The following is a 27,536-nucleotide window of genomic DNA, read 5'->3' as shown; positions in this document are numbered from 1 at the left end:
CAGGCTTTAGGAGCCTGTTTGAGACCACAAAGTGCTTTCTTTAATTTACAAACATGAGTTTTGTTGTCATGAGTACTGAATCCTTCTGGTTGCTCGATACAGACTTCTTCTTCAATCTTGCCATTAAGGAACGCTGTTTTGACATCCATTTGAGGAACCTTCCATCCCTTGGATGCTGCAATAGCCAAGATGGTTCTAACTGAAGTTATCTAGCAATTGGAGCAAATGTTTCTTCATAATGAATGCCTTCTTTCTGTGAAAAACCTTGTGTTACAAATCTGGCTTTGTACTTTTCAATGCTACCATTAGATGCATGCTTAATTTTAAACAACCATTTGGAAGAAACAATTGATTTGTTTTTAGGTCTTGGTACATACCATACATCATTTTTTAGTATAGAGTTATATTTTTCAATCATTGCTTCTTTCCAAGACTGATTTGAAAGTGCTTCCTTAACATTAGAAGGTTCAGTTTTTATAAGTTTAGTTAATAATGCAACATAACATGATTGATTTCTTGTTCTTTTGCTCTCTCGAATCACTTCATTAGGTTCAACCTGATTTTCTTCTATCATTTTCCTAACCCAAAGTGGCCTCTTTTTATTATTGACATTTTCAAACCCTTCATGATTAGACATAGTGGAAGAAGATGGTTCAATATCATTCTCCCTCTCAATTTTTGCTTGTTGATTTTCATCTACTTCGGGAATAGATTTAGTAATGGATTCATCACTGTTTCTAGAAATATTAAAGGCAATATCTTCTTCAAATTTCACATCTATACTAATCTCAATTGTTCTTTGACCTAGAATGAAGACCTTGTATCCTTTTGTTGTTTCACTATATCCAATAAATATCCCTTTCTTCCCGAAACATTCTAGTTTTGTTCTTTTCTCTTTAGGAATGTAGATATAAATTGGACATCCAAATATTTTTAGATGGCTTAGATCAGGTTTAATGTTTGTGAATACTTCTTCTGGAGTGGTGTTCTCTAATACTGAGTGTGGACATCTATTTTGAATGTAAATTGCAGTGTTAGATGCTTCAGCCCAAAAGGAAGTATCAAGGTTTTGATCGTGCATCATCGCTCTAGCAGATTCAACAATTGATCTATTTTTACGTTCAACAATTCCATTCTGTTGAGGATTATAAGGTACAAAAAACTCCCTCTTAATCCCAATAGCAATGCAAAAATTCTTAAAATTATCAGAGATGTATTCACCTGCATTGTCTGACCTTAGTGTTTTAATTTTTTGTCCTGACTGATTTTCAACTAAGGCTTTGAACTCTTTGAATTTTGATAAAACTTCAGCTGATTCTTTCTGTTTCAGAAAATAGATCCAAGTTCTAGAAGAGAAGGTACAACATAGGACCGCAAAGATCAGTGTGGACCAGTTCAAGAATAGATATAGATTTGTGAACGCTTTTAGGAAATGATTGTTTAGTATTTTTACCTAAAGCACATCCTTTGCAGATACTTAAACGATCAGTTTTGAGACTAGGTAAACTTTTTACAATTTTTCCTATGGATGATAATGCACGATAGTGAAGGTGACCTAGCCTCCTATGCCAAATTTCAGTGGAATTTGAAGTTTCATGACTAAGAGCTAGGCTTTGATTATTACAAAGTTTATAAAAACTTCCATCTTTGAATCTGATGGAAATGGCTTTCTTGATATTAGAGTTCTTGGACCAAGATAGAACTTTGTCCTCTTGAAATGTGATTCTGAAACCTTGATCAGCAAGACCAAAAATAGAGACTAGGTTTCTCTTTATTCCTGGTACATATAAACATTTTTGAGTTGTAGTGTAATTCTTGAATTTAGGTGAATTGAACAGGAACCAATTCCTTTAATAGGATGAGTAGAGTTATCTCCAATAGTAACTTCTTTTAAGGCTTGTTCAAAGAAGGTTTGAAATTTGTCTTTAAAATCGGTGATGTGCCAAGTTGCTCCACTGTCTATGATCCAAGTATTGTGGTTAGAATTTAACTCACTCGAAAGGGCTAAGTAAAAAGCATAGTTTTCTCTTGCTTCTTTCTCTACACCCTCTCCTTTGATTTCTGCTAAGGTTGCTTGAATTTTCTTCTTTTCGAGGCAGAAGCTATGGGAGTGTCCAATTTTATCACATTTAAAATATCTAACTTTGGACCAATCACGTTGCTTATATGATTTGTTAGATTCCCTTTTGTTGTATTGGAATTTTCTTTTTTTGTTTGATTTCACATGAAGTGCTTGAATTTCTCCCTCTTGATTTGTACTTAGTCCTCTTGAGACTAATCTGGATTCTTCTTGTGTGCATTCATTCTTTAATAAATCAAATTTAGGGAGTTCGGGTTGAGAGCTTAAATCTTGAATAAATGTTTCCCATGATAGAGGAAGACCTCTTAGAGCTATCATGATGAGTTCTTTGTCATCAACTCGATTTTCCATTGTTGCAAGTTGATCTTTTAGTTTAGAAATCCTTAGAAAGTATGAAGTTATAGATTCTCCATTTTTCATCTTTATATATAGTAGATCTTGCTTTAGGGTTAATAATCTGCTAGTATTGTTGATTTCAAATGTATCTCGAATAGTGGAGAACATCTCAAATGCAGTCTTGAGACTAGATATGGATGGAAGAATATGATCTTTTACAGAATCTATTATGATTTTCATTTCTTTATTATTATGTCTTTTCCATGTTACTTTCTCTAGTTCATTTTCAAGCATAGATATGTTTGTTTCAATATATTCCTCTAATTCCATTTCCCTTAATATTAACATTACTCTAATTTTTCATTACGAGAAAATAGATGCACCCTCAAGCCTATCTTCTAGTCTCACATGATTCACCATTTTAATAATATAATTTAGCTTTTGAAAGAAAATCTGAGATTTTAGATTTTAATTTTGAGTAATGGCTTTTCTTATCAGAATGGCTCTGATACCATGTCAAATTTTATGGATCTCTAATAGATAAAACTATTACAATAAATATGGGAACAATAGTAACTCTTACTTGTATCACAGTAGTGTAGAGTTGCCCTTCAAATACTGACGATCTCTGAATTTGTATGCATAATCTACTTCTCTGAATATTGTTGATAATGTGAGACGTATACTGTATGTGACAATGACCCTGCAGATTTAAATAAAAAAGAAAAGTACTGAAGGTTATTTGTAATGCAGATTGCTGGGTCCAAGATGTTGTAGATTGATATCTTTCCCATTGATCTGCATTTGATATATATACATGTGCAACAGTTATGACTCGTAGAGTCATGACTCTACATGACCTTTGGCCACGTAGGGTCATGCCTCTTCGAAGGTGTTGGTTCCTAAAATTGCAGATTGGAAATTCAAGAGCTTGCCACTTCTTTGATAGGACTTCTCAATCAATTCTGGCCAACGAACGAGAATACTTCTCGGTCATGCCTCTTCGGAGGTGTTGGTTTCTAAAATTGCAGATTGGAAATCCAAGAGCTTGCCACTTCTTTGATAGGACTTCTCAATCAGTTCTGGCCAATGAACGAGAATACTTCTCGATGCCCCTGCACTTTAGGCTCCACTACACCCAGGTGGGTAAACCTTCACCTCTAATGCTGATTGTTTGGTTCAAGGCTTTTCTATAGCGAATTTAAACTTCTGGTGTTCTTCGACTGGCAAGGTCCTCGAACTCGATCAAAATGAAACTGGATGTTGAGTACTTGATAACTGAATGTTTTGTATAAAGTTCTTTAATAATGAATTTGATGCTTGCAAAAGGAATATATAGATTTTCTGACTTCAATAATAAAAAGACCAGTGCCTCTGCTCATCCAGGCAATACAGTCAACTTCAGTGAATTATCACGTACAACTTTATAATGCTTTACACACTTTACTGCCAACAATTAAATAATTGAGATGGGACAAACCAAATATTATGCAATCTTAAATTAGTCTAGATTGAATTTTAATTGCTCTAGTAGGGAGACAAACTGGACATAGATGCGGAAACAATAAAATATTTCGCACTATCTGTGATGATCAAATTTAACATGCTAAATGACCATGTCCACTTATCCGACATTTAAATTGTATATAGAATTCCAAAAATAATAATAATTACAAAGGACGATTTGCTTGCATTTTAAATCTCCACGCTTTTAATAATAAGTAAAAAAACTTTTTATTTTATTATAAAAATAAAATAATGGAATTTATATTACAAAGCCATATTGAGCCCTTATTCCTCCTTACAAAACTATATAAATATAAAAATGCTTCTTCAGAGTAAATCTGAATGTAATTGTTCGGATATCGTTTCTTCAACTTTTAACTTGCATTTATACCCTCCTAATGCCTTTGGATGTAACTTTTCAAATGAAAAGTCATATTTCTTTTAAATAGATATTACACCTCCTGATTAATTAATCATGTCATTACAGACTCTACAACAACTAAATAATATATTTTATCAAGTGATAATTTTATTCATCGTAATCACTTTACTCCAAAACATTATTGATGAATATCTTTTTAATATTTGATTGCCGTAAGTCTCTTTATCTTGGTCCTTTGAATAAAGTTGGTGGTAATATTTCATTCTCCCATAAGCTCCTCTATTTCATGTTTTATGGGGCTCCTTTTAAATTCTGTCTTCCTTTTATTAATCCACCGCTTTTGATTCTTGACTTATGCATATTTTATGGTATCGAATGTAGAAAGAAATGGAGAGCATCTTTGTTTTAAACCATCTGCGTCTACCCTCAACATCACCCCCGAATCCCATCAAATGGATTTTTTAAAAACTATTCCGGCATTATTTATGAAACTTTGGTAAATAACAAGGAGACATATATCGGTGCAAAGACTTCCTTTGTTCAACCAGAGTTGTCTTCCATTATGCAGCACCGGCGGGAGAAATGGCGGACAAAGAATTCAATACCTTCTTTATCCAATTTAAAAATTCTATGTTCTTCATGGTGTTTGTATGACCTTCAACTGGATTGCTTTATTTGTTGACATTGGAGACAAATCTTTCCTTCATCGTGACTGCTTCACCATACCAGCGAATTGCATCTATAGTTCCTTGAGATACTGTTACTCAACAATAATATCTACAGAATAATCACATGTATCATATCCTCATTGTTATTTTGTTTGGAATTTAATCTTTGCTCAATAAGGATGTGTGCAAAAAGATTATTTCTAATTCTTTATGTATCACAGTCTATAGAGTATCCAGACTTTGCATTGTTTGACCATCGAAATCTGTATATTCATCTATGCTGCTACGTAATCATGGAGCTATCTTCACAAGATCCTTCATAGACTCACACCAAGATCGGTATATGTGCATTTCACTTATATACAGGTTGCTTCTCTTCCATATCAACAGCAAGTTTCATTCACAGTATATATTCCCAAATCATGACTTAGGAGATTCGACCCTGTTCAGCTTTTGCTTTCACATGATTGGCTGCTACAAAACTAGTAATCATAGAATTCTTTTCAATTCTTTATACAATGTTTGCTGATATTCATTCTCTTGCTACCGCTGGAGCTATCATATTGTTGTCTTTAGAAAATAATGTCTCGGTCTTATTTTTGCTGTCAAACCTAATTGTCAGTGATTACTCCTTTCATTGGATATTACTCCTTATGCACATTTTCCTTTTATTTCATCTGAAAGCTTCTCCCTGCTATTTTTAACATGCTGCGTGTCCTTATTTTTCAAGTATGATGCAACTTATATCTTCACATAATCATGGAGTTTGGCATTCAGAATTGGAAGTCCAAAAGTCTTAAATTTTTGACTCCATCAGGAGGCATAATCAAAGATTAGTTAACAGTAAATTAATACTGCTTAATGCAATCAGTCGGTAATGCCATCACAATGTTAATACAAGGCAGTCTCCGATTATCTAATCTGCCCGCAATGATATTAATCGCAAGTTCATAGTAATCATTAACAGCTCACATGTATGTGTGTGTGTGTGTGTGAGAGAGAGAGAGAGAGAGAGAGAGAGAGAGAGAGAGAGAGAGAGAACTACAGTAATGATTGTCAGATATGATACAGGTTTGCTCATGACAGATTACTTCTACAGACGCTAAACATCAACATAGTGGATTAAAATATTCTGATTTTGGCTGATGCTAAAGTATACCGATTTGGTGTTTAGTTGCTGCAATTATTATCAAAGGGTTTGCTGATTAGAATGCCTCACATTCAGTCTTCATCACTGTTGCTACTGTGGCTTGATTTGAATTGAAGATTGCTGCAAATTGACATATATTATCTGCACAACGTCATATTGCTGGGCAACATTGACAGTTGGTATTTGGGACTGTCTAAATTCAGCCTGTGATCTCTTATAGGCTGATCTATATTCCTACCTCAGGCTGCATTTTATGGTTCTTACTCTTGGTGTGGAGTTTTCCTTGTCAAATCCAATGCCAAGGGCAATCTAGGTTCTCTATTTAATAAGTCAGATTGCATGCCAACAGTTTGTAAAAATGTCTATTGGCTGTAGGTGCACATTTAACATGTAAAAATCGTATTTATGCATTCAAGTGGTTAAAAATGATTGCATTTGTGTTCCAATTCTTTACCTAGATTTCTTAGTAATCATTTGCAAGCTACCAAATACAATTTGAAAATAAAAGACAACGAAATAGAGGGTTCATGCAAAGTGTTTGACAAAATGTCAAACATCTAAAAAGTGAGGAGAATTCAGTGTTTGTGGAGTTAGATTGATTTGGGGTTTTTACAGTAGCTATCGCGAGTGTCATGTTGAGAGATTTCATGACATGAATATCTGAAAAGATACCTCCCTAGCTAAGAGAGAGTGTTAAAGTTATAGCATTAGGAGCTATTTTTCTTTCCTAAATTTGAAATATTTGTATAATGTATCTATTACTGAAGACATTGAAGGGTTCTCATTTTGAAGGGACAAGATATTGAGGAGCCAAGACATTAAAGAGTCAAGATAATGAAGGATGAAAACAAAGTGTCTTCACTTTGTAACTGCAAGACAATGAAGAGTCAAAGCAATTTTATATATTGTTCAATAGGAATTCGTATTGGGGCGATTTTATATTGATATCTTGTTTTTTTGAATATCACTTTAGTTGGAGCCTTGTGTTTGGGCATATTGTACATCAGACTTCTGCTTAGTCACCAATAAACTAATATATTTTTGGCTGGGTTGTCTCCCTCAAGTTGGAGGGTTCTCTCAGGATAAATTCTTATCTTAGTGTTCATTATTTGTTTTTCTTGTTATCTTCATTTCTGGTCAAAACATTAAGTGTTGTGAAGTTAGGAACCTATTAAATTTAAGGTACCATTGCCTTGGGGATTGCTTCATCCCATATAAACTCTGCTTCAGCATGCAAATTAAATGCTCTTTAATATGTTTAATAAAACCTTCAGGTTGTTCCATGTATAACTCCTCAACATCTCCATGAAGAAATGCTATCTTGATGTCAAGCTCCTCAAGTTCGAGATCCCAACAACGATCATGTCCAAAACAACATGAATTGTTGTCATCTTGACAATTGGTTAAATTTTTTCATTGAATTCAATCCCCTTTTTCTGATCAAAACCTTTTACAACTAATCTGACCCTATAACATTTATTGCCTCCATCTTCTTCTTTTAGTTGATACACCCATTTGGTTTTGAGTGGTTTTCAATTTGGTGGAAGGGTAACCAAAATCCCATGTATCATTTGCTGTTAAGGAATCCATTTCATCTTGCACTGCCTCTATCCATTTGACAAACTTTCATTCTTGAAAGCTTTTTTATGTGTCATAGGCTTTGAGTAATCAGAGAGCAATAATTCATAATCATCGAATTTGGTTGCATGCCTTTTCTTTTGGGTATATCTCCTTAATTGATTTTTGAATATCATCTATTTAAGATTGTAAATATCCTCCAATGCCCTACCTCTGGATTTCAATCAGCTATGGCAACAAAGTTTTTGGTTGTTCTATAGTCCCCTATCCCTGCATAGTACCTCTAATATTCTTCCTTTGCACATCAAAACTCCCCGTATATTCTGATTGAAAGATGTCTTAGTGGGGCTGCTTTGTTCAAAAGTTTGAGAAGGAAGTACATGGCAGTCAAAGAGCTGCACATTGTCTTGTGGTGGCTGTGTTGAAAAGTCACTGTCCAGGTGAGCCCATGTGGCAAAGTCTTAGGAGGTAGCGTAGTTACTATTGAAGGCTACAAATAGATTGGTGGAACAATTCCCCTTTGCTTGTTAATATTGTTGCTGTTATAAAAAATATTGACCGATACATATTCAGTTGAAGATGTGCTCTATTGTTGCAGAGCTGAGGTGACTTTTCATTAAAATGACATTCCTACTCGAACAAGCTGCTTGGTGAGTGTATCCCACAAAGGAAACCTCTATTGCTCTTTAACCTTAGCCAACAAATATGCAATGCTGTGACTTGGAATCCTACTTTGTTTGTTGTGTCTTGGGGACATGAGTGAAGGCTTCACAACTGAAAACTCGAAGGTGAGAATATGAAATCCATTTGCCCAACCATACTTCTTAGGGGATATCAAATCTAATTTGGATGAGGGGCTTCTATTGATTAAATCTACGGCCATGTTAGCGGCCTCGTCCAAAACCCTTGCTTAGGTGTGCATTGGATAACATGCGCTGAGACCTCTCAAGAATGGTTCTATTCATCCTCTTGGCTGTACCATTTTCTTGAGTGTGTAACAGCTGGTTTTCTACTATCTAATTTCATCATTAAACTAACTAATTTATATTTCATAGTCACAAGACATAGAATTCCAAAACGGTTTAAAAACTGAAATTAAGTCTACATTGCTTTTCTATTCAAACAAATTTATCATTAACTATTAATTGATCATCTGCTGAAAATAAATCTAATCTAATTATAGATTATTGAAAATGAAAATGCAATTAATATGCTCATGAACAACTAACTACGTTTTAAGATGACATCTAACTTTTCTGTAAAAGAAACTTTCAGCTTCGAAGGAAAATACTATCTTAAAGGATAAATAGAACATACTATTTTTAATTGAGAAACTTTCTAAATTGGTTATCCAAGCTCTGACTTTGGTGAGAGGAAAAGCATTATCACAGGCTTAACCTCCCAAACGCGGACCTTTTTACTTATCCCCACAGGTTCTAAATAAATAGAACGACTCTCCCTACCCCAAGGTCGGGCACGAGACGTTCATTGATCCAGCAATCGGAGTATTCAGGTGGGTTGAGGTCCCAACAGCTATTTGGAAGAATAACTGAAGCATCAGGACAACAACGCGATCAATTTGTTGTGGCAAGTCTGCCTAATTACCACCCTGGCCAAGGATTTCGAAATGCGGGTTTATAACCCGATCTCCACCACTCAGCTTGACAACTAATTTCAAAAGTGGAATTCGCATGAGCTAAAATGCATTAGATTTATTTGTGCAGTTTCAATTACTGATAACATTCTTGTTTTTCGTTTATCAGGTTCATCTACACCTCCTCACCATCAATAGGTCATTTGACCGGTGTTTCCTCAGTGCCAGAACCATTATATCATGTTCCTATTCATAAGATTTTGGCCATATAGCCTATGAAATTCTTTGATCATTATTCTTATATTGTTAAACTTATTTATCTGAAATTTAAACATTTTCGGAAAAATTTACAGAGCTTATCATGTACGTTTAGATAATGGTACATTCTTATATTCAAAAGAGATTTGTAAAGGAAAGCATTCGGTATTTCTTGAGAAAGGATATAAACATTAATATGTCACAGTCGGCTTTCTCTATTTAACACCAGACTGTTTCATAAGCAACCATGAATTACAGATTTAAAGGCATTTACACGAAATCAAAACATAAGATAGCAACGAGAATATTACTATGTGAATTATTACCTACGATTGGGATCAAAACCGACTCAGAAAGGACAATCTATGATTGAATTATGAAAAAAAAAAGAACTTGAACACTTCCTTACTTGACTCACGACTTTGCAATTGAGTTACTATCTCTTATCTCAGTTGCCTCCTTCAGATATCCGCAGGAATAGTTGACAATAGAGATACAAGGACGCAAGAGTTCAGGTGTTAAGATCACCGTGACTGGAAAGGTGATAGTGTTTTGTAGAATGAATGGAAGACGGATTTCATTGTGCTCGATAGACGACAACGGCAACATATTTATTTAATTAAACTTGACCTTACGGCTTCCTGCTATTACAAGATTTCCTATCGACTTCTTGATTTGAAAAGAACAAATATGAGAAGAGGAAAAAAAGAAAATGAAAAGGGGAGGAAAGATGAAAGGGTTAATTTAATAATATTATTTTATATTATTTTATTGTCTTTATTAAGTTTATAAATATGTACATACAAGGTGACATTATTGGATTAGAAATTTAATGTAAGGGTGCCATTTTGTGTTTATATATTTATGATCTTAATTAAGAGAGAAATAATATTAAGTGATATTATTATTTTTGACAAATTTAATTAAGGTAAGAATTTTGTTTATATTTATTATTTATATTATTTTTAGTTTTAGTTTTAGCTCATGCGGATTCCACCAAGAAGTTTGTTGTCAAGTCCTAATAAACTTGCCAAGGCGATTTTTAGGTCAAACCTGTCATTCCTAATGACTGAATCTTATGACCATCTCATTCCGATGACCTCGTTTCGTAATGCTTCCCCTCTCTCTCTGGTCTTCATCTTGCAACCTTTAAAACAACATTCTCGCCAAAACATCAATTCATGATTCATAATTTGTTAGATAAAATCGTTAGAAAATTTCATTATAAATACTAACTCATTCATCATAAATGTACAATGGCTAAATTGAACTTTCATATGAACACAACGGCTAGATTTAACTGACTCAATTTCGCATGATAATTAGATCGATGCAACGGCTAAAGATAATTGCTTCAATTCCACATCAACATGAATAAATAAAACAATGGCTATAACTACCATGATAAAATTTTAGGGCAAAAATTGGGATGTAATAGAGTGAATGAGACTACTTTAATCAGTTTAATACCATTATCTGCACAAAACACGTCAAATTCTCCATAAAAAATTCTCTCCCATTAATGGTTTTTAAATATTTCATTTTATGCTTAGGTTGACTATCAACCAAAGCTTTGAAAATTTTTGAATTTTGAAAAAAATTATTTTTCTATTCATCATGTATACCCATAGACAATCATCAATAAAAGGTACAAAATAATTTGCATCTCTAAAATATTTTACTTCCATAGGTCCGAAAAAATTAGAATGCAAGCTCCAAATGGTCTTTAGGAAGCTTATTCACCTTTGTTTTTGGTGGAGACAAAGCTCATAGAACTCCAAATCAATAGACTTCAAGCCTAGAAGTCGATCCTCCTTAGTATAACTTCAAGTCCCTTTTAGCTCATATGTTTGAGCCTCTTATGCCAAAGGTCTGAGCCGCTGTCCATTACTACCATTGCAACTCCTACTTCACTAGGACATTCTAATTTCTAACAGACAAAGACTACCCAATTTGCATCCTTTTGCAAGCACCAATGCACCTTTAGTTACTTTCCAAGTATCTAAAGAAAATTTGACATCACACCCTTGAGCATAAAGTTGGCTCATTGATATTATAATTGCATTTCAGCATAGAATCATGTCTCACATAGTTAAAAATCCATTTATTTTCATTTTAAAAATAAGTTCACATCACCTTTTCCTATGATTTCAGTCTTTATCATCTCCAAGAAAACCTCAATCAAACTTGCCTTCTTGGTAGTTTGTGAAAGCACCTTGACATGTAGTACTGTGAAAGGAGGCGCCAACATCGAGCACCCAAGAATCTATAGTCATGTCGTAGGCGGATAGAACCAAAACACCTTTTCCACATAAAGTGTTTACTTCATCATTGATCACCTTTTCTTATGCCTTTTTGTAATTCCAACAATTCTTTTTTATTAGACCTGTTTTGTTCTTTTTTATTAGACCTGTTTTGCCACAAAACCAACATTCCTCGTTTCTGCCCCTGAACTTCGATCTTTTATCAGATTTGGATCTTCTATTATGGTTTCTGCCTCTATCTTGATTCCTTCCCCTATTGCTAGGGCTTACAGCAGTCAAAGTGCCACCGGATGAGGGTTCTCAATTTTTTCTCCTCATGCCTTCACTAAGAAGAGTGACTGCAACAATATCAAATTTTAATTTATTTTTGGCAGCCACTGAAGTGCTTATTGCCATAACCACACCTTCCTAGTTGTATAGTGCAAAAGACCCATATTTTTCTTATCAAATTCAGACGCAAGATTCTGTTTACATTTTTCAATAAGATTATCTTCCCCTGTTATTAGTAAGTCATCAATATATAAACAAGAATTAGCATGTCACCATCTGATATTTTGAAGTATATATGAGGATCAACACCATTTTTGGAGTATCCTAGTTTTGTAAGATAATTGTCTATCCTTTTGTACCATGCCCCAGGGGTTTGTTTAAGGCTTTATAGAGCCTTCTTTAATTTACACACAAGAGTTTTTGTCATGAGTCACAAAGCCCTTTGGTTGTAGATATACTTCATCAATAACACCATTTAGAAAAGCAATCTTTTCGTCCATTTGATGTATCTTCCATCCTTTGGATGCTGCAATAGCAATAATGGTTTTTACAGAGGTGTATCTGTAAAGTTTCTTACCAGATTTCAATATGAGGCTGATTGATGCACAACTTTGATTGCAGGTTTGAATACTATTGTCAATGAATTCGATTTTCTCTAGAATTTGTATATGTTAGTACATAAATAACAGAGATAACAAAGGTGTTCTTGAACTTGAGATGCTAACGATCCTTTGATATGCTTGCATTAATTGATTTTGATGCCTTGCAATATCAGGCAGATTGAATATATATAAAACAACGACGGGTGTGAGAGTGAATGGGCATGTCTCCGAATGGAAACATGACCATTCGGTGTCACACGTATTCAGTGTTTGTTATCATACCCGTTCAGGGTGGGTTAGACTTAACACAAGTCTAATCATATATTACTGATAATAATGAACTTGATTCATAAGTAGCCTGATAATGATTTTTTATTCAGATCGATTATGATCTTAAATCAAAGGGATCGAATAATGTTACAATCATGATAGAGATATGATCTCATATAAAATATATATATGTTCAATCGATTTCAATTGCACCGATAATTTGCAGAATGACAATTAAAGAGATCATATATATATATATATATAACAATATGTAAATCATACTAGTATATATATATACATACGTATATATAGATCTTGATCATAGTCATTATCAGACTGAAGCTACATGCTTTAACACTCCCTCTTAGCTAGGGAAGACAAAGTGCATATATATTAGTTCTTCTTATTTGAAAAGTGATATCACCTAGATAGTGATATACTTAAGAAAATCAAGTCTCGTGATATTCTTTCCAATTATGGTGTGTACACAGATATCAAGTCTCATGATATCTACCATTAGAGATCATGGTATATCCATAGATATTATGTCACATAATACCCACCATGATAAAAATGAACATACTGATCCTCTACAAATATCACGTCACATGATATCTATCAACATGTCCTTTTAACTATCATGACTTGTCCATGAATATCAAGTCACATGATATTCATCAATATAGTAATCTAATAATTATAAAGTTGTTACCTTATAATGTTAGGGTCAACATTTCATTATAAAAGATTGTCACCTTTTAATAATGTACATAGGGTAGGCCCATAAGTCATAGAGTCGCATAGATGACAAAAGAGTTTGCACTTTAAACATCTCTATTAAAATAATACAAATTTACAAAGTTGAGACTCAATCTCATAAACTTACATTTCAACCATACCAAGTTTCTTTATGAAATGATCAACCTTCACTTTAGGAAGAGCCCTGGTGAGAATGTCAGCTGTTTGATCACCTGTATTAATATATTCCAATTGAATAGCTCTTCTTTCCACCATGTCTCTTACGTAGTGGTAAGGGATTTCTCTATGCTTGGATCTATCATAAAATGCCGGATTCACGGACAACTCGATACAACTTTGGTTATCACAGTGAATAGTGGTAGGTTTCATAAGCTTACCGAATAAACTAGAAAGCAATTTTCGAAGCCACACTGCTTCTCTTGCTCCCATTGCTGCTGCAATATACTCTGCCTCAGTAGAACTTTGAGCAATTGAAGCTTGTTTCCTGTAGATCTATGAGATTGTAGCTGGTCCTAAGCTGAAGAAACATCCTGATGTGCTCTTCTGGTCTTTTACACTTCCAACCCAATCAAAATCAGTATATCCATGTAACTCCAAGCTAGTTTTCTCATATTTAAGTTCATACCCAACAGTGCCTTGAAGGTACCTTAATATATGCTTCAAATCAACAAGATGTATTTCACAAGGTTCACACATGAACTGACTTAATGTGTTCACAACATAGTAGATATCAGGTCGAGTATTCACAACATACATTAGAGACCCAATTATCTGTTTATATAAAGTGGGATCAACTAGTCTAGATTCAACACTTGCTTCCTTTAGCTTGTGTAAGTTGGTTTCCATAGGTGTTAACATGGGTTGACAGTTTCACATTCCAAATCTTTTCAGAGTATCAACATTATACTTCTTTTGATGTAGGAAGATATTCCTAGACTTCTGACGAACTTCCAATCCAAGAAAGTAATGAAGAATCCCTAAGTTCTTCATGTCAAATTTAGAAGTCAATTCTTTCTTACATTGATTAATGAGATGGTCTTCTTTTGTAATCAGAAGGTCATCAACATAAAGAATTAGAATCAACATATTGCCTTTAGTTACTTTAAGTAAAGCTTTGGATCAGCATCATTCTTGGTGAATCCAAGATTTAGAGGATATTTATCAATACTTTCATACAAGGCTCGGGGAGTTTGTTTGAGTCCATATAGAGCCCTTTTCAATTTACATACATAGGAGGCAGCATCATGAGTCATAAATCCTTCTGGTTGTTCCAAGTATATTTTTTCTTCAATTGTTTCATTTAGAAAAATAGTTTTTACATCCAATTGATGAATTTTCCAACCTTTAGCTGCTACAATGGCTATTATAGTTCTAACTGAGGTATACTTGGCAACTGGTGCAAAAGTTTCTTCAAAGTCGATTGCTTCCTTTTGAGAGAATCCTCTAGCCACAAAATTAGCTTTATGTTTTTCAATGCTACCATCTGCAACATACTTAACTTTGAAGAGCCATTTGGATGAAACAACATATTTCCCTTTAGGTAACAGGATAAGTCATCGGTATCTAGTTCATTTGAAATTTTGGTGCTTTTGAAAGCAATGTCTTCTTCAAAGATGACATCTCTGTTGAGTTCTATTTGTTTCTATCTGGGTGTGTAGATTCTGTAACCCTTTATTGTTTCACTAAAACCAATAAGAATTCCTTTCCCTCCAGTACGTTCTAACTTAGTCATTTTCTCCTTAGGTACATGAACATACACGACACTCAAATATCCTTAAATGGCTAATGTCAGGTTTCATACCTAAAAATGCTTCTTCAAGAGTTTTGTTGTCTAGACGTGAGTGAGGACATCTATTTTGAATGTAGACTGTTGTATTAGATGCTTTAACTCAAAATGACATGCTCAAGTTTTGAACAAATATCATAGCCCTAACAACTTCTATAATGGTTCTATCTTTCCTTTCAGCAACTCCATTTTGTTGAGGGTTGTAGGGAACTGTAAACTCCCACTTAATCCTAACAAGTTTGCAGAATTCTTTAAATATTTCAGAAGTGTATTCTTTCCCATTATCTGTTCTTAGAATTTTAATTTTCTTTTTTGAGGAGTTTTTAGTGAAGTTTTGAATTCTTTAAATTTAGAAAGAATTTCTTCAGATTCTTTACACTTAAGGAAGTATATCCATGTCTTCCTTGAAAAATCATCAACAAATATTACATAGTACAAGAACCTTCCAATGGATGGTGTAGACATGGCTCCACATAGGTCCGAGTGCACTAGTTCTAACACATTTTTAGTTTTGATCAAACTATGAGGAAATGACTTTTTTGTGTTTTTTTCCCAAGGCACAACCTTTGCAGGATTCATTATGAATTTGACTTAATTTGGGCATACCAGTTACCAACTTCCTCGTAGATGTTAGAGCACGAAATTTGATATGGCCTAATCTTCTAAACCAAATTTCATTTGAATCTAAAGTGTCATGAACAAGTACAAGATTAGTCTTAGTGCAAAGCTCATATAATAGTCCTTATCTTACTCCTATTGTTTGAGCCTTCTTTATGGTTGAATTCTTTGCCCATGCTAGCACTTTGCCTTCCATGAAAGTAATTCTATAACCATCATCTTCAAGTACTAATATTTATATTAAATTCCTTTTAATACCTAGTACATATAGAACTCCAGAAAGTTAGAATAGATTTCCTGGATTTTAATTTGATGGTGCAGGTCCCAATTCCTTTTACGGAATGTGCAGAATCATCCCCAATTGTAACTTCTTCATCTGTTTCTATTTGCATGCTTTCTAGGTTATCTTGATATCTAGTGATGTGTCTTGAAAATCCACTGTCAATTATCCAAGTGTTGGACTTGGTTGATATTTGACTAGACAAGGCTAAGTAGAAGGCATATTTCTTAGAATCTTGACCTTCGATTGATTTATCAGTTTTGGCAAATGATGCTTAAAGTTTTGATCGATTAGGACAATTTAGTGCATAATGTCCATATTGATCACATCTGAAACATTGAATTTTAGACAAGGCTTTCTTCGGTATTGACTGCCCCTTTCCATAAAAGTTTCTTCTCTTCTTTGTGTTCTTCTTTTTACCCATTTTATGCGAGTTGGTGTTAAAGAACATGAATGTCTTCATTTAAGGTTTTATGTTTTCCGTTAGTCATTAATCTCGACTCTTCTTGAAAACAATCAGAGCTTAATCGATCTAGCTTTGGAATTTTAGATCTTGCACTTATACCTTGTACAAATGACTCCCATGAATTTGGTAGTCCTCCTAATGCTATTAGGGATAACTCTTGGTTGTCAATCTCATAACTGACAGAAGATAATTGATCTCTCAATTTTGTGATTCCATTTATTGTTTCTCCTTTATTCATGCCAATGCTATTCATTTGTCTTTTAAGAGCAAGTTTTCTACCAGTGTTATTTACTATGAATGCATTTTCAAGATCTTTAAACACGTGATATGTTGTTGCATGTTATGCCACAATAGGCACTATGTGATCTCGAACAACACCCACTATTATTTTCATGGCCTTCTCATTATTCTCAATCTACAGAGTTTTCTCTGGATCATCTTTAGGTTCTTCCTTTTCTTCTTTTATAAAGGAATCTAATTTGTTCTCTTTTAATAGCATCATTATACCAAGTTTCCAGGATTTGAAATTGTCAGTACTTGTAAGGTGGTGTTCAAATCTTAACATGTTTGTCATCTTGAAGAATAATGAGTGACTACACCTTAATGTGAAATCTGATCTCTTAAACTTAATGAGATCTCTCCTTAACAATGCTTTGATACCATGTAAAGTTTCTTACCAGATTTCAACATGAGGTTGACTGATACACAACTTTGATTGCAAGTTTGAATACCGATGTCAATGAATATGATTTGCCCCAGAATTTGTATATGTTAGTATAGAAATAACAGAGATACAAAGATTTTCTTTAACTTGAGATGCTAATGGTCTTTTGATATGCTTGCATTAATTGATTTCGATGCCTTGCAATATCGGGCAGATTGAATATATATAAACCAAGGAGGGGTGTGGGAGTGAATGAGCATGTCTCTGAATGAAGACATGACCATTCACTGTCACACCTATTTAGTGCTTGTTATCATACCCGTTCAGGGTGGGTTAGACTTAACACAAGTCTAATCATATCTTACTGATCATAATGAACTCGATTCATATGCAGCCTGATAATGATATTTATTCAGATTGATTATGATCTTAAATCAAAGATGGAATAATGTTACAATCATGACAGAGATATGATCTTATAAAATATATATATGTTCAATCGATTTCAACTGCAGCGATCATTTGCAAAATGATAGTTAAAGAGATTATATATAACAATATGTAAATCATACTGGTATACACACACACACATGTATATATAGATCTTGATTGCAATCATTTTCAGACCAAAGCTACATGCTTTAACAGTATAGCAATAAGAACAAATATCTCTTCATAGTTAAATCCATCTTTTTGAGAAAATCCCCTACCTACGAATTTGGCTTTGTGTTTTTCAATACTGCCATTTGGTGCATGTTTGATTTGAATAACCATTTAGAGGAGACAACTGATTTGACCTTAGATCTAGGTACAACATCCCATACATCACTTTATAATATAGATTGATATTCTTCGATCATTGCATCTTTCCAAGCTTGACATGCCTCTTCAACACTTGATGGTTCATATTTGATGAGTTCAGATATAAGAGCAACATAGCATGAATGACTTCTAGTTTTCTGACTTTCTCTAAAGATTTCATTAGGTGCTACATTGTTTTTTTCCATCTTTCTTGCCCATAGTGGCCTTTTCTTGTTATTAGGGATCTCAACATTTTAAGGGTTCATGATGTGTTGAATAATTATCCCTCTGAATCTCAACTATAGGTTTTTTACCTAATTCTATAGTTGTTTCCTCATTTGATTCTTCAATGCTTTTAGAAAGGTTATAAGCAGTATCTTCTTCAAATTTAACATCTTTGCTATTTCAATAGTTCTTTGTCCTGGAATGTAAACTTTGTAACATTTAGAGGATTCACTATACCCAACAAATATGCTTTTCTTCCCAAAGGATTCTAGTTTGGACCTCTTTTCTTTAGGGACATGTATGTAGACACGACAACCAAAAATTCTCAAGTGACTTAAATCTTGTTTGTTTCCCATAAAGGCTTTTTTAGGAGTTATATTTTCTAAGATTGAATGGGGACATCTATTTTGGATGTATACTGATGTATTCTAGGCTTCAGCCTAGAATGAGATATGAATATTTTGATCATGCATCATGGCTTTAGTGGATTCAATGATAGTTCTGTTTTTCCTTTCTACTACTTCATTCTGTTGTGGATTATAAGGTAATGTATTCTCTCTCTTAATCCCAACAAAAGTGCATAATTCTTTTAAGTTTTTAGAAATGTATTCAACCCCATTGTTAGATCTTAGAGTCTTGATTTTTTTTCTAGTTTGATTTTCCACTAAAGTCAAATTTTTTGAATTTGAACAATACTTACTTGATTCTTTAAGTTTTAGGAAATAAATCCAATTTTCCTAGAGTAGTCATCAACACAAATCACATAATACAAAACCCTCCCTAAAGAGGGTATATTGACATTGGACCACACAAATCAGTGTGGATTAGTTCTAATATGATTTATGTTCACTATGAGAAAAATATCCTTTTGAGTTCTTTCCTAAGGCGCAACCTTTGCATGTTCCAATATGTTTAGATTTTAGATGAGGTAATCCTGTCACAATTTTCTCTATAGATGGTAGGGCACAAAAATGAAGGTGTCCTAACCTTCTATTCCAAATCTCATTAGTTTGTGAAACTTCATGATTTAGGGCTTTATTTTGAACATTGCAGAGTTCATATAAACTTCCATCTCTAAATCCTATAGAGATTGCATTTTCTATGTTGGAGGTTTTAGGCCATGATAGTACTTTGTCTTCCTGAAAGCGGACATGGCATCCTTGATTTGCTAGACCTGAAATGGAGACCAGATTTCTTTTGATGCCTAGTACAAATAGGTCGTCTTTTAATCACAGGGTAGCTCCAGTTCTTAATTTAATTGAGCAGGCCCCAATTCCTTTCATTGGATAGGTGAAATTATCACCTATTGTGACCTCTTCTATTGAGTGTCCTTCAAAAGTTTCAAATTGATCTCTAAAGTTAGTTATGTGTCTAGATGCTCCGCTATCAATTATCAAAGTTTGCTTGTTTGAGTTTAGTTTGCTCGACAATGTTAAGAAGAATAGTGGATTTTCTGCTTCCTTGACTTCAGCTATAAAGGCTTGAGCTTTCTTTCTCTTTGGGAAGAACCCGTGAGTGTGTCCAAACTTGTCACACTTGAAGCATTTAATTTTAGATAGGTCTCTGTTTTTGTAGTTTTGGTTATTCTTCCCTCTTTTCCGCTTGAAATCTCTTTTCTTTCCTTTATTGTTTGTGTTTGCATTTAGGGCTTGAATTTCTCCCTCTTTATTTGAACTAATCCCTCTTGTAATCAGTCTAGATTCTTCTTGAGTGCAGTCATTCTTTAGTTGATCAAATTTTGGTAGAGTGGGTCGTGCACTGATGCCTTGAATATATTTCCTAGTAGTTGGTAACCCTTTCAATTCTGAAATGACAATTGTGAAATGGTTGAAAGTTGATCTTTCAATTCTGAAATTCTCAAGAAATAAGATGTAATTGATTCTCCTTTATTCATCTTGATATGTAGAAGTTGTTTTAAGGTGAGCAGTCTGCTCGTATAATTGATCTCATATGTATTTTGAATGGTCATGAACATATCATATGCAGCTGTTAATTTTGATATAGTTAGAAGAATATGATCCATAACAGCATCAATAATAATTTTCATAGCTTTATTATTATGTCTTATCCATATTGTTTTATCTAGATCATTATCTGGCATCAATTTGTTTTCTTCTACATATGAGTCTAGTTCAAGTTCTCAAAGTATTATCATTATTCAAATTCTCCATGATACAAAACTTGATGTTCCTTTAAGTCTGTCCCGGAGTCTGACATGATTCACCATGACTGCACTTTTCGAATGAATGTAAGTCTGAAATTTAATTTGAATTTCACTGTCTTGTATTTGATCTCCATCAGTTAGGCCCTGATACCATGTTAAGGAATATAAGATCAGAGATAGAGATAGACTTTTTCCAGATTTAGTTTATTCTTTAGATAATAATGAATTCTTCTTTGAATCTGCAGGTCTGTGATTGCTCTTTAATCGATGTATATATAATGCAACAGCTGATCATGATTCTGAATATTCAGAATTATATTATATTTGCTGAGGAGGATGATTGCTGTATATTAAGAGTGTAGTCTACAAAGCAGAGGAGAATGCCAATGTTATTGATGTCCTCGTAGCACTGATCACACGGCATATATATATATCAGGTGAAGGGTCATGACTACGTAAGGACATGACCCTTACGTGGCATGAGCCACGCAGGGTCATGGCCTTACGTGGTCATGCCCCTTGATAACAGTTTTGTTAACACTAACAATACCAAGTCGATCTGCATAACAGATACACTAACGATATAACAATATCACTTTGGATCGACGGCAATCTGAATTGCAAGGTCCTGATCACTATGTAAGTCACCAATGTGATCTGCGGTGACTTCACAGTACAAGGCCTGATCGGGCATGATTAAATATGATATGCAATCAAGTCTGAGATCAGATTTAGTAAATCAGTCAAGTCATTTGATATATGATTAAAGCACAAAATCAGAATGTAACATGTATATATATATATATATAATTTGCTTAGTCATATCTTTTTTACTGTAATTTACTGAAAGCATCAATCCGACTGAAGCTATAATTCTAATAGCCAATTCCATCCCCTTCTTCCTTCTTTGCTTTCATGTGGAAGTGCAGTCCAGCTTGGTGGGATAGAAATAAGCGCATATTCAGTAACATCAGTTCTCTGGTAGTCCTTGAAGGACTAGAGGCATCTGTAGTGGAAGTGGTTGGCTCACATGTAAGTTTAGATCAGAAAAAGTATATATTGCTACATGGGATACTAAAATAGCTAAGAGTTTGGAAAAATTACCCTCACTCTCTTGTATCACAACTTCTGATTGTTTCAAACAAAAAACAGACAGGTCTAAGGTTAAATGGTTACCTCCAGTATACAATTTTGTTAAACTCAATTTTGACGGGTTCTCTAGTGGTCATCAGGGTGATTCAGGGATAGGTCTCTGCGTTAGGGATCACAAGGGTGAATTGATAGCACTTAAATCTTTGTTGATTACCCCAGGCACAGACAACATTGCGGGAACCCAGGCTCTACATTATGGATTGGTGATTGCAAAAAAATTGAAGATAGATAAGCCTCACATTGAGGGTGATTCCATGGTTATTATAAGGGCATGCATTATTAGAAAGATTGAAAATTGGAAGCTTGGTTACTTAATGAAGCAAATTTGGGCATTGATGGACACTTTTTCATATTGCACTATATCTATCACATACACCTAGAGAAGGAAATTCAGTCGCTGATGCTCTTGCAAATATTGGTTGTGATGGGGAAAAACTGGATACATCTGTTGACCAGCTAAGTCTTGAAGACTTTCCGCTTCTCAAACTAGCAGTTGACAGAGAAAGTTGTTTGAAGCCTGGAGGGAGATCATCACAGCAGAAAAATCAGCTGTTGAAGTTTAGCTGTCTAAGTTCCTATTTCAACTTACAAGAGAGCTGGCCTGTTGAATTTCTGTCAGAAAACAGAAAGTATTGGTATAGTATCATTAAAGCTTGGGTAACATGCTTTACAGTCAGAATTTGCAAAAGAAGTCAAGGATGTATTCCACAGTAGGCTACGGTTTGGCAAGATCAATCACAAGTAGCATCTAGATCCTTGGGGGAACTCCTTACTGTTCATGGAGTCAGTTATTTTGAATGTTTAGAAGAGGCATCTGCATATAACATGGAACTCAGGGAACTGCTTAGGGATCGAAGTGTGCCATCTGTTTTGGCAAGCAAGTTTATGGAAATAATGTGTCAGTTAATAATGTCAAATATCTAGAATCATGGCTATCCTCGTGCCTCCTGATAAACCTCGCTGTTGATTTGCCACATGTGCCCACTCCTGCGATTGATCTCTTCCTTGTTATTGGTCAATTTCAGCAGATGGATCGGCTTCATCAGGGCTGCAGTTAATTCAAGCAGCTTATCTGTTCATAATTTCATCTCCTATACTTCTTGTTCATGTCTTAAGGGTAGTAATTTCCCCACATGATTGGGTGGGATTTTTATAGTAAGGCCATATTATAAGGCCATTGCTCTTTTTGATAGGTCTTTTAGGGAGTCATATTAATAATGGAGCATGTGTAAGACCAATAAGGTAATTTTTGGGAACTCTGAATTTTTTGTTATAGTCTTAAGTTGAGGCATCTTATTGTATTATATGAGTAACCAATGAGGGTTTTTTTTCTCGTTCTCTCCTTCAAGGGCTCATGAAACCAACTACACGTGCACACACACACACATGGTGGTTTTACACTTTTTAAAAAACAAAAAAACAAGGCGTGATGATTTCATGAAGCAAGGGACAATCATTATATTATGGAAAGACATGTCTTGGAAATAGTTTAAATCCACAAACATTATCTTGTGCTTGTATTTGAAACCTTCAGGATTAACTAGATAAAACTACGTACACCAGTCGCGCACACGCACAAGTGCGTGTGCGTGCACACACACACACACAGTGGTTTTACACTTTTCTAAAAAGAACAAAAAAACAAGGGGTGATGATTTCATGAAGCAATGGACAATCATTATATTATGGAATGACATGTCTTCGAAAAAGCTTAAATCCACAAACATTGTCTTGTGCTTGTATTTGAAACCTTCAGAATTGACTAGATAAAACTATGTACACCAGTTCAATTTTGTGTTGATTTACCCTTAAAAGTGTGGCGTGGATTATTTGTTTGTATTTTGTTATCTAAGTACATACTGCTTATTTTTACTCTATCATGTTGGTCAAATTTAAAAGAAAAAACATCTTTTACTCTTAATTAAAAAATATATATTCAACAAGACTCAACCCATAAATATTATTTACAAATTATTCGACTTAATTTCAAAAATCAAAAGTTTTCTAGTGAATTATATATTACCAATAAAAGATACTTCTTCTCACTTCATTGTTTCCATTGACTTGATCAGTGAGATTGTTTGTATATTTTGTGCTCTTGTAAAGACAGCAGACGCTAACTGTAGGTCACTCCTAATGGTAAATCATTAATGACTAATTGACTTGTGGTGTATAAGGGTAGATTTCATACCGGAGGTCCATCGGAGGGTGCCTGTGGGATATGTTTACATTGCCCCTTGGAGCCAAAACACCAACCATGGTAACTACACTGCAGGTCGCCATTTTCATCAATTCTTCCTTCAGAGAGGGGAGCCCTTCTGTGTGGGCAGCTGTCCTCAAACACCTTCCACTCATTCTCCCTCTTATCCCACCAAACAACAATGTCAAGACCAAGCACTTTGAATGCATGGGGCACCTCCTTATCCAGTTCATACTCTGGTGCCACAGGATACCATTCTTCATACCAATTGAACTTATCCTCATCTTCCACCACCCCATCTTCAGCACTTCTATTCTCCTGGTAAGGCTCCGAGGAAGCTGTTGAGGGATGGGCAATGGCGGAAGGGCTAAAACTCTCTCCTTTGTAGTTGCATCTTCTTCTGATCATTGAATTTGAGAATGTAGGTGTCCTTGTACAGGGCCGTGAGATGGATCCCATGTAAGATGTAGGCCTGATTGAATGATGAACTGATGGTGCGAGCAACTTCAAACCGCCAAGAACACCCATAATTTGATTGTAATCTCTGCAACTTAGCTCAAATGCTTGTGATAGAACTCAATTGCACAAATTATGTTTTCATTGCATCGTATTAACTTATCAATTTTATGGCAAAAAAACGTGGAAAATGAATAATCAAATTAAAAGTTGCATTTGTCGAGGACCTTTGCTTGCTTCATGGATAATAAATCAATTAGGAGAATCTTGTCACTCTATAAAAAAAATGGTTAGATTATAGATTAACAAATTCAATGCATTCGAATTCGCCCACCTGTTCATATCTGACGATGACATGCATCGACCAACAACTCTTTTTAAAGAATTTTTAAACTGTGATGAAGATATAAAATATGAACGTTGATAAACATATTATATAAAATAGGATCCTTTAGGTACACATAATTAGGTTCACCAAACACAAATTATTAAAGATCACATGAAAAATCAACAATTATGGTTGATTTAATTGTTTTTTAATTTTGTTTTGTTTATATTCGACTATTATGTTTATTCTTCTTTCTTTAAAAAATAAATTACAATAAAAATGTCTTTTAATGCACATGCTTTTGGAAGAACCTTTACAGATTGACTACAGCTGCAGCAAGACATTACAATGAGCAGTTTTTTAAAATAGAACCTTTATGTAAAACAATACAAGTGGAACTCACAAGTTACAACAAACTATAGCATTTTTTTCTTTAAGAATATCAAGCATATCCTTATTCACAATTCATAATTTTGAGAAGGGGATCTATTGTAATCTTTAACAGCAACTACCAGCTCAAACTGAACGCGATAGATTCGGGTAGCTCCACATTGTAACTGATTCTCTCGGTTAATACTTTAGCTAGATTTTTTTGATTTCTACTTCGAGGTGGGTTTGAAATTTGTTTCTATCATTAGTAGGAAATATAACAAGTCTTAAAAATATATGAATGCAACTATTTGTGTTTTAAGTTGATAAAAATATATAAATAATTTTTTCCTTGTTTTAAGATATTGATAGAGTAAATATAAGAAATAATTTCAATAAAAGAAAAAAATGTTTTAAGTAGAATAATTTTTTTATAATAGATTCACAAGTTACCATTGTATTGTAGGCACTTGTCTCACATTCATAGTTTCTAAGAATTCATATTTAATCAATTGTACACATTTTCAAATATATGTGTGAATAACATATATTTTAAGTAGAATAACTTTTTTATAATAGATTCACAAGTTACCATTGTATTGTAGGCACTTGTCTCACATTCATAGTTTCTAAGAATTCATATTTAACCAATTGTACACATTTTCAAATATATTTAACCAAATGCATCTCTTCAGGCTTTCCTGTTAACAGACCGGCGTGGAAGGGGATCGGTTTTCAGACCCTTCTCAACATGCGTGAACCAGTGGTCATACAAGGCTCTTTTGTTATTAAGAGCATCTGGTAAGCCTGGGAAGCTTTTAAACCTTGGCTTCGTTGGGCTGGTGATGAGTTTCGCAATGGGCTGTCCTTAAATCAACAGAACATTTGGTGGTCTCCCCTGTTTGCCTTCTAGGGTACTCCTCTTGCCAAGACTCAAGGTGCCAGTGCTCTGCGGTTCTTTAAACGCGGCATTCACACTACCAAGGACATTTTTTCAAGAGTCACCATGAACTTCAGGTCATGGGAGGATATGCAAGTTCAATACTGCCTTGTTTGTGCCGATCGCTAGACTTATGACCTTCTGTTGTCTTCCATCTCTGTGCACTTACTTCATAAAGTGGGGATTCAGTCTGTTCGTCTGTGGTGGTATGATTGGAAGTGGTTTCCTGCCACTCCATTTACTAATTATAAGCCCAATATGGGATACAGATGGCTTTCGCCCCACCTTCCGATGGTGGACACGCTTAATCAACAGTGGCATTTGCATTCTTCGCTTTTTCAATGGAGAAAACAGTTCGACACCATTTGGAGTGCCATTACAGAACCTAAGATTGCACACTTTGCTTGGTGCCTTGCCTTCCAAGGTTTTTCCCTGGGGCCTCGGCTCAAGCACATTGGGGTTCCTGAGCCCAGATGCCCCTTCTGTGGCCAACCTGAGTCCTTTTTGCATATTTTTTGGTTTTGCAAGCGTGCTCAGAATTATTGGCATTGGATTCATGATTTTTTCAAGCCTTTTAGGCCCGAACCTTTTTCATGGCACATGATCCTGCTGGGTGATTCCCCCAGATTTCCTCAGAAGTTCTCCCAAATTTGGCATACTTTCAGGATGAAAATTTTGTTTTCTGTGTGGAAAGATAGGAATGCAGTTTTATTCACTCACAGTTTTTTGGATGTTAACATTGCAATGTACACTAAGGCATGCATTTGTAACAATGTCATTATGCAGATATAGGTGCAAGCTAATAAAGTTGCCCTGGAGGTTGCACACTTACATGAATTGTTAAATCATTGGGGCAATGCTCTTTGCACCATTGCTAGAGTGCCTCCGGATGCCTCGGCCGATACCTCCTCGTCTCGTGGTCGCCGTTCTCGACGCCAGTCCTGTGGCCGCCATTCACACACGCCGCGCTCCTAGGGTCCCCGCCACCACTCTCCTAGCGGTGGTCATGGCGGTTGGAGGCGCCGCTCCACTTCCCCACCACGTGGTGGTTCTGGCTGGTCCCCGGCTCCCCCCCTGGGTGGGCTTTTGGCCGGTCTCCGGCTCCTCCCCCTGGATGGGTGCACTCTGGCAAGTTTCCTCGGCTGGCCTTGGCAATTTCTCCTCCGCGACCAGACAAGAAGGATGCGGAGACTGCGACTACCCTAGATCTTGCTGATGCTGTTGACGGCTGGACTGTTCCCAGTCCGCCTCACAATCCCACTGATGCATGGGGATTTTTTGATAAAGATGATCCTCCTCCCTTTGCTGGTACTGCCTTGGTAGCCTGAGGTTGTTAAAAGTGTTTTTTTTTTATGAATAGTTTATAGTTT

General features: G+C 35.0%; 2 protein-coding genes across 7 annotated transcripts in view; one reads left to right on the top strand and one right to left on the bottom strand.

Moving 5' to 3' along the window:
• LOC149541155 (protochlorophyllide-dependent translocon component 52, chloroplastic-like) overlaps positions 1-24,809 on the bottom strand; it is a 399,465-nt gene extending 374,656 nt beyond the window's left edge. Inside the window, exon 1 of the mRNA XM_089802144.1 lies at positions 24,065-24,809. Within this exon, the coding sequence (XP_089658270.1) occupies positions 24,065-24,601 (537 nt within the window). The 5' untranslated portion in view covers positions 24,602-24,809. The remainder of the gene's footprint in view (positions 1-24,064) is intronic.
• The window catches only part of LOC149541154 (uncharacterized), a 75,762-nt gene extending 48,881 nt beyond the window's left edge, over positions 1-26,881 (top strand). For 2 of the 6 annotated variants that reach the window (XR_016356479.1, XM_089802146.1), the window contains one exon: positions 20,967-23,207. Coding sequence is in view for 2 of the 6 variants with exons in the window: in XM_089802146.1 (XP_089658272.1) it covers positions 20,967-21,083 (117 nt within the window). In the remaining 4 variants the exon portion in view is untranslated. Of the gene's footprint in view, positions 1-1,032; positions 1,153-20,966; positions 23,208-24,050; positions 24,696-25,921 lie in introns of those variants that run through there. The other 4 variants (XR_016356480.1, XR_016356482.1, XR_016356481.1 and 1 more) reach the window with 4 other exon arrangements.
• The last annotated feature ends 655 nt before the right edge of the window (positions 26,882-27,536 follow it).

The sequence above is a fragment of the Cupressus sempervirens genome, chromosome 9 (genome assembly GCF_028749045.1).
Source record: "Cupressus sempervirens isolate cs-2001-9-10 chromosome 9, ASM2874904v1, whole genome shotgun sequence".
In the NCBI taxonomy this organism is placed as follows: Eukaryota; Viridiplantae; Streptophyta; class Pinopsida; order Cupressales; family Cupressaceae; genus Cupressus; species Cupressus sempervirens.
Note: the sequence above shows the minus strand (reverse complement) of the source record. Positions and strands in the feature narration are given on the sequence as shown.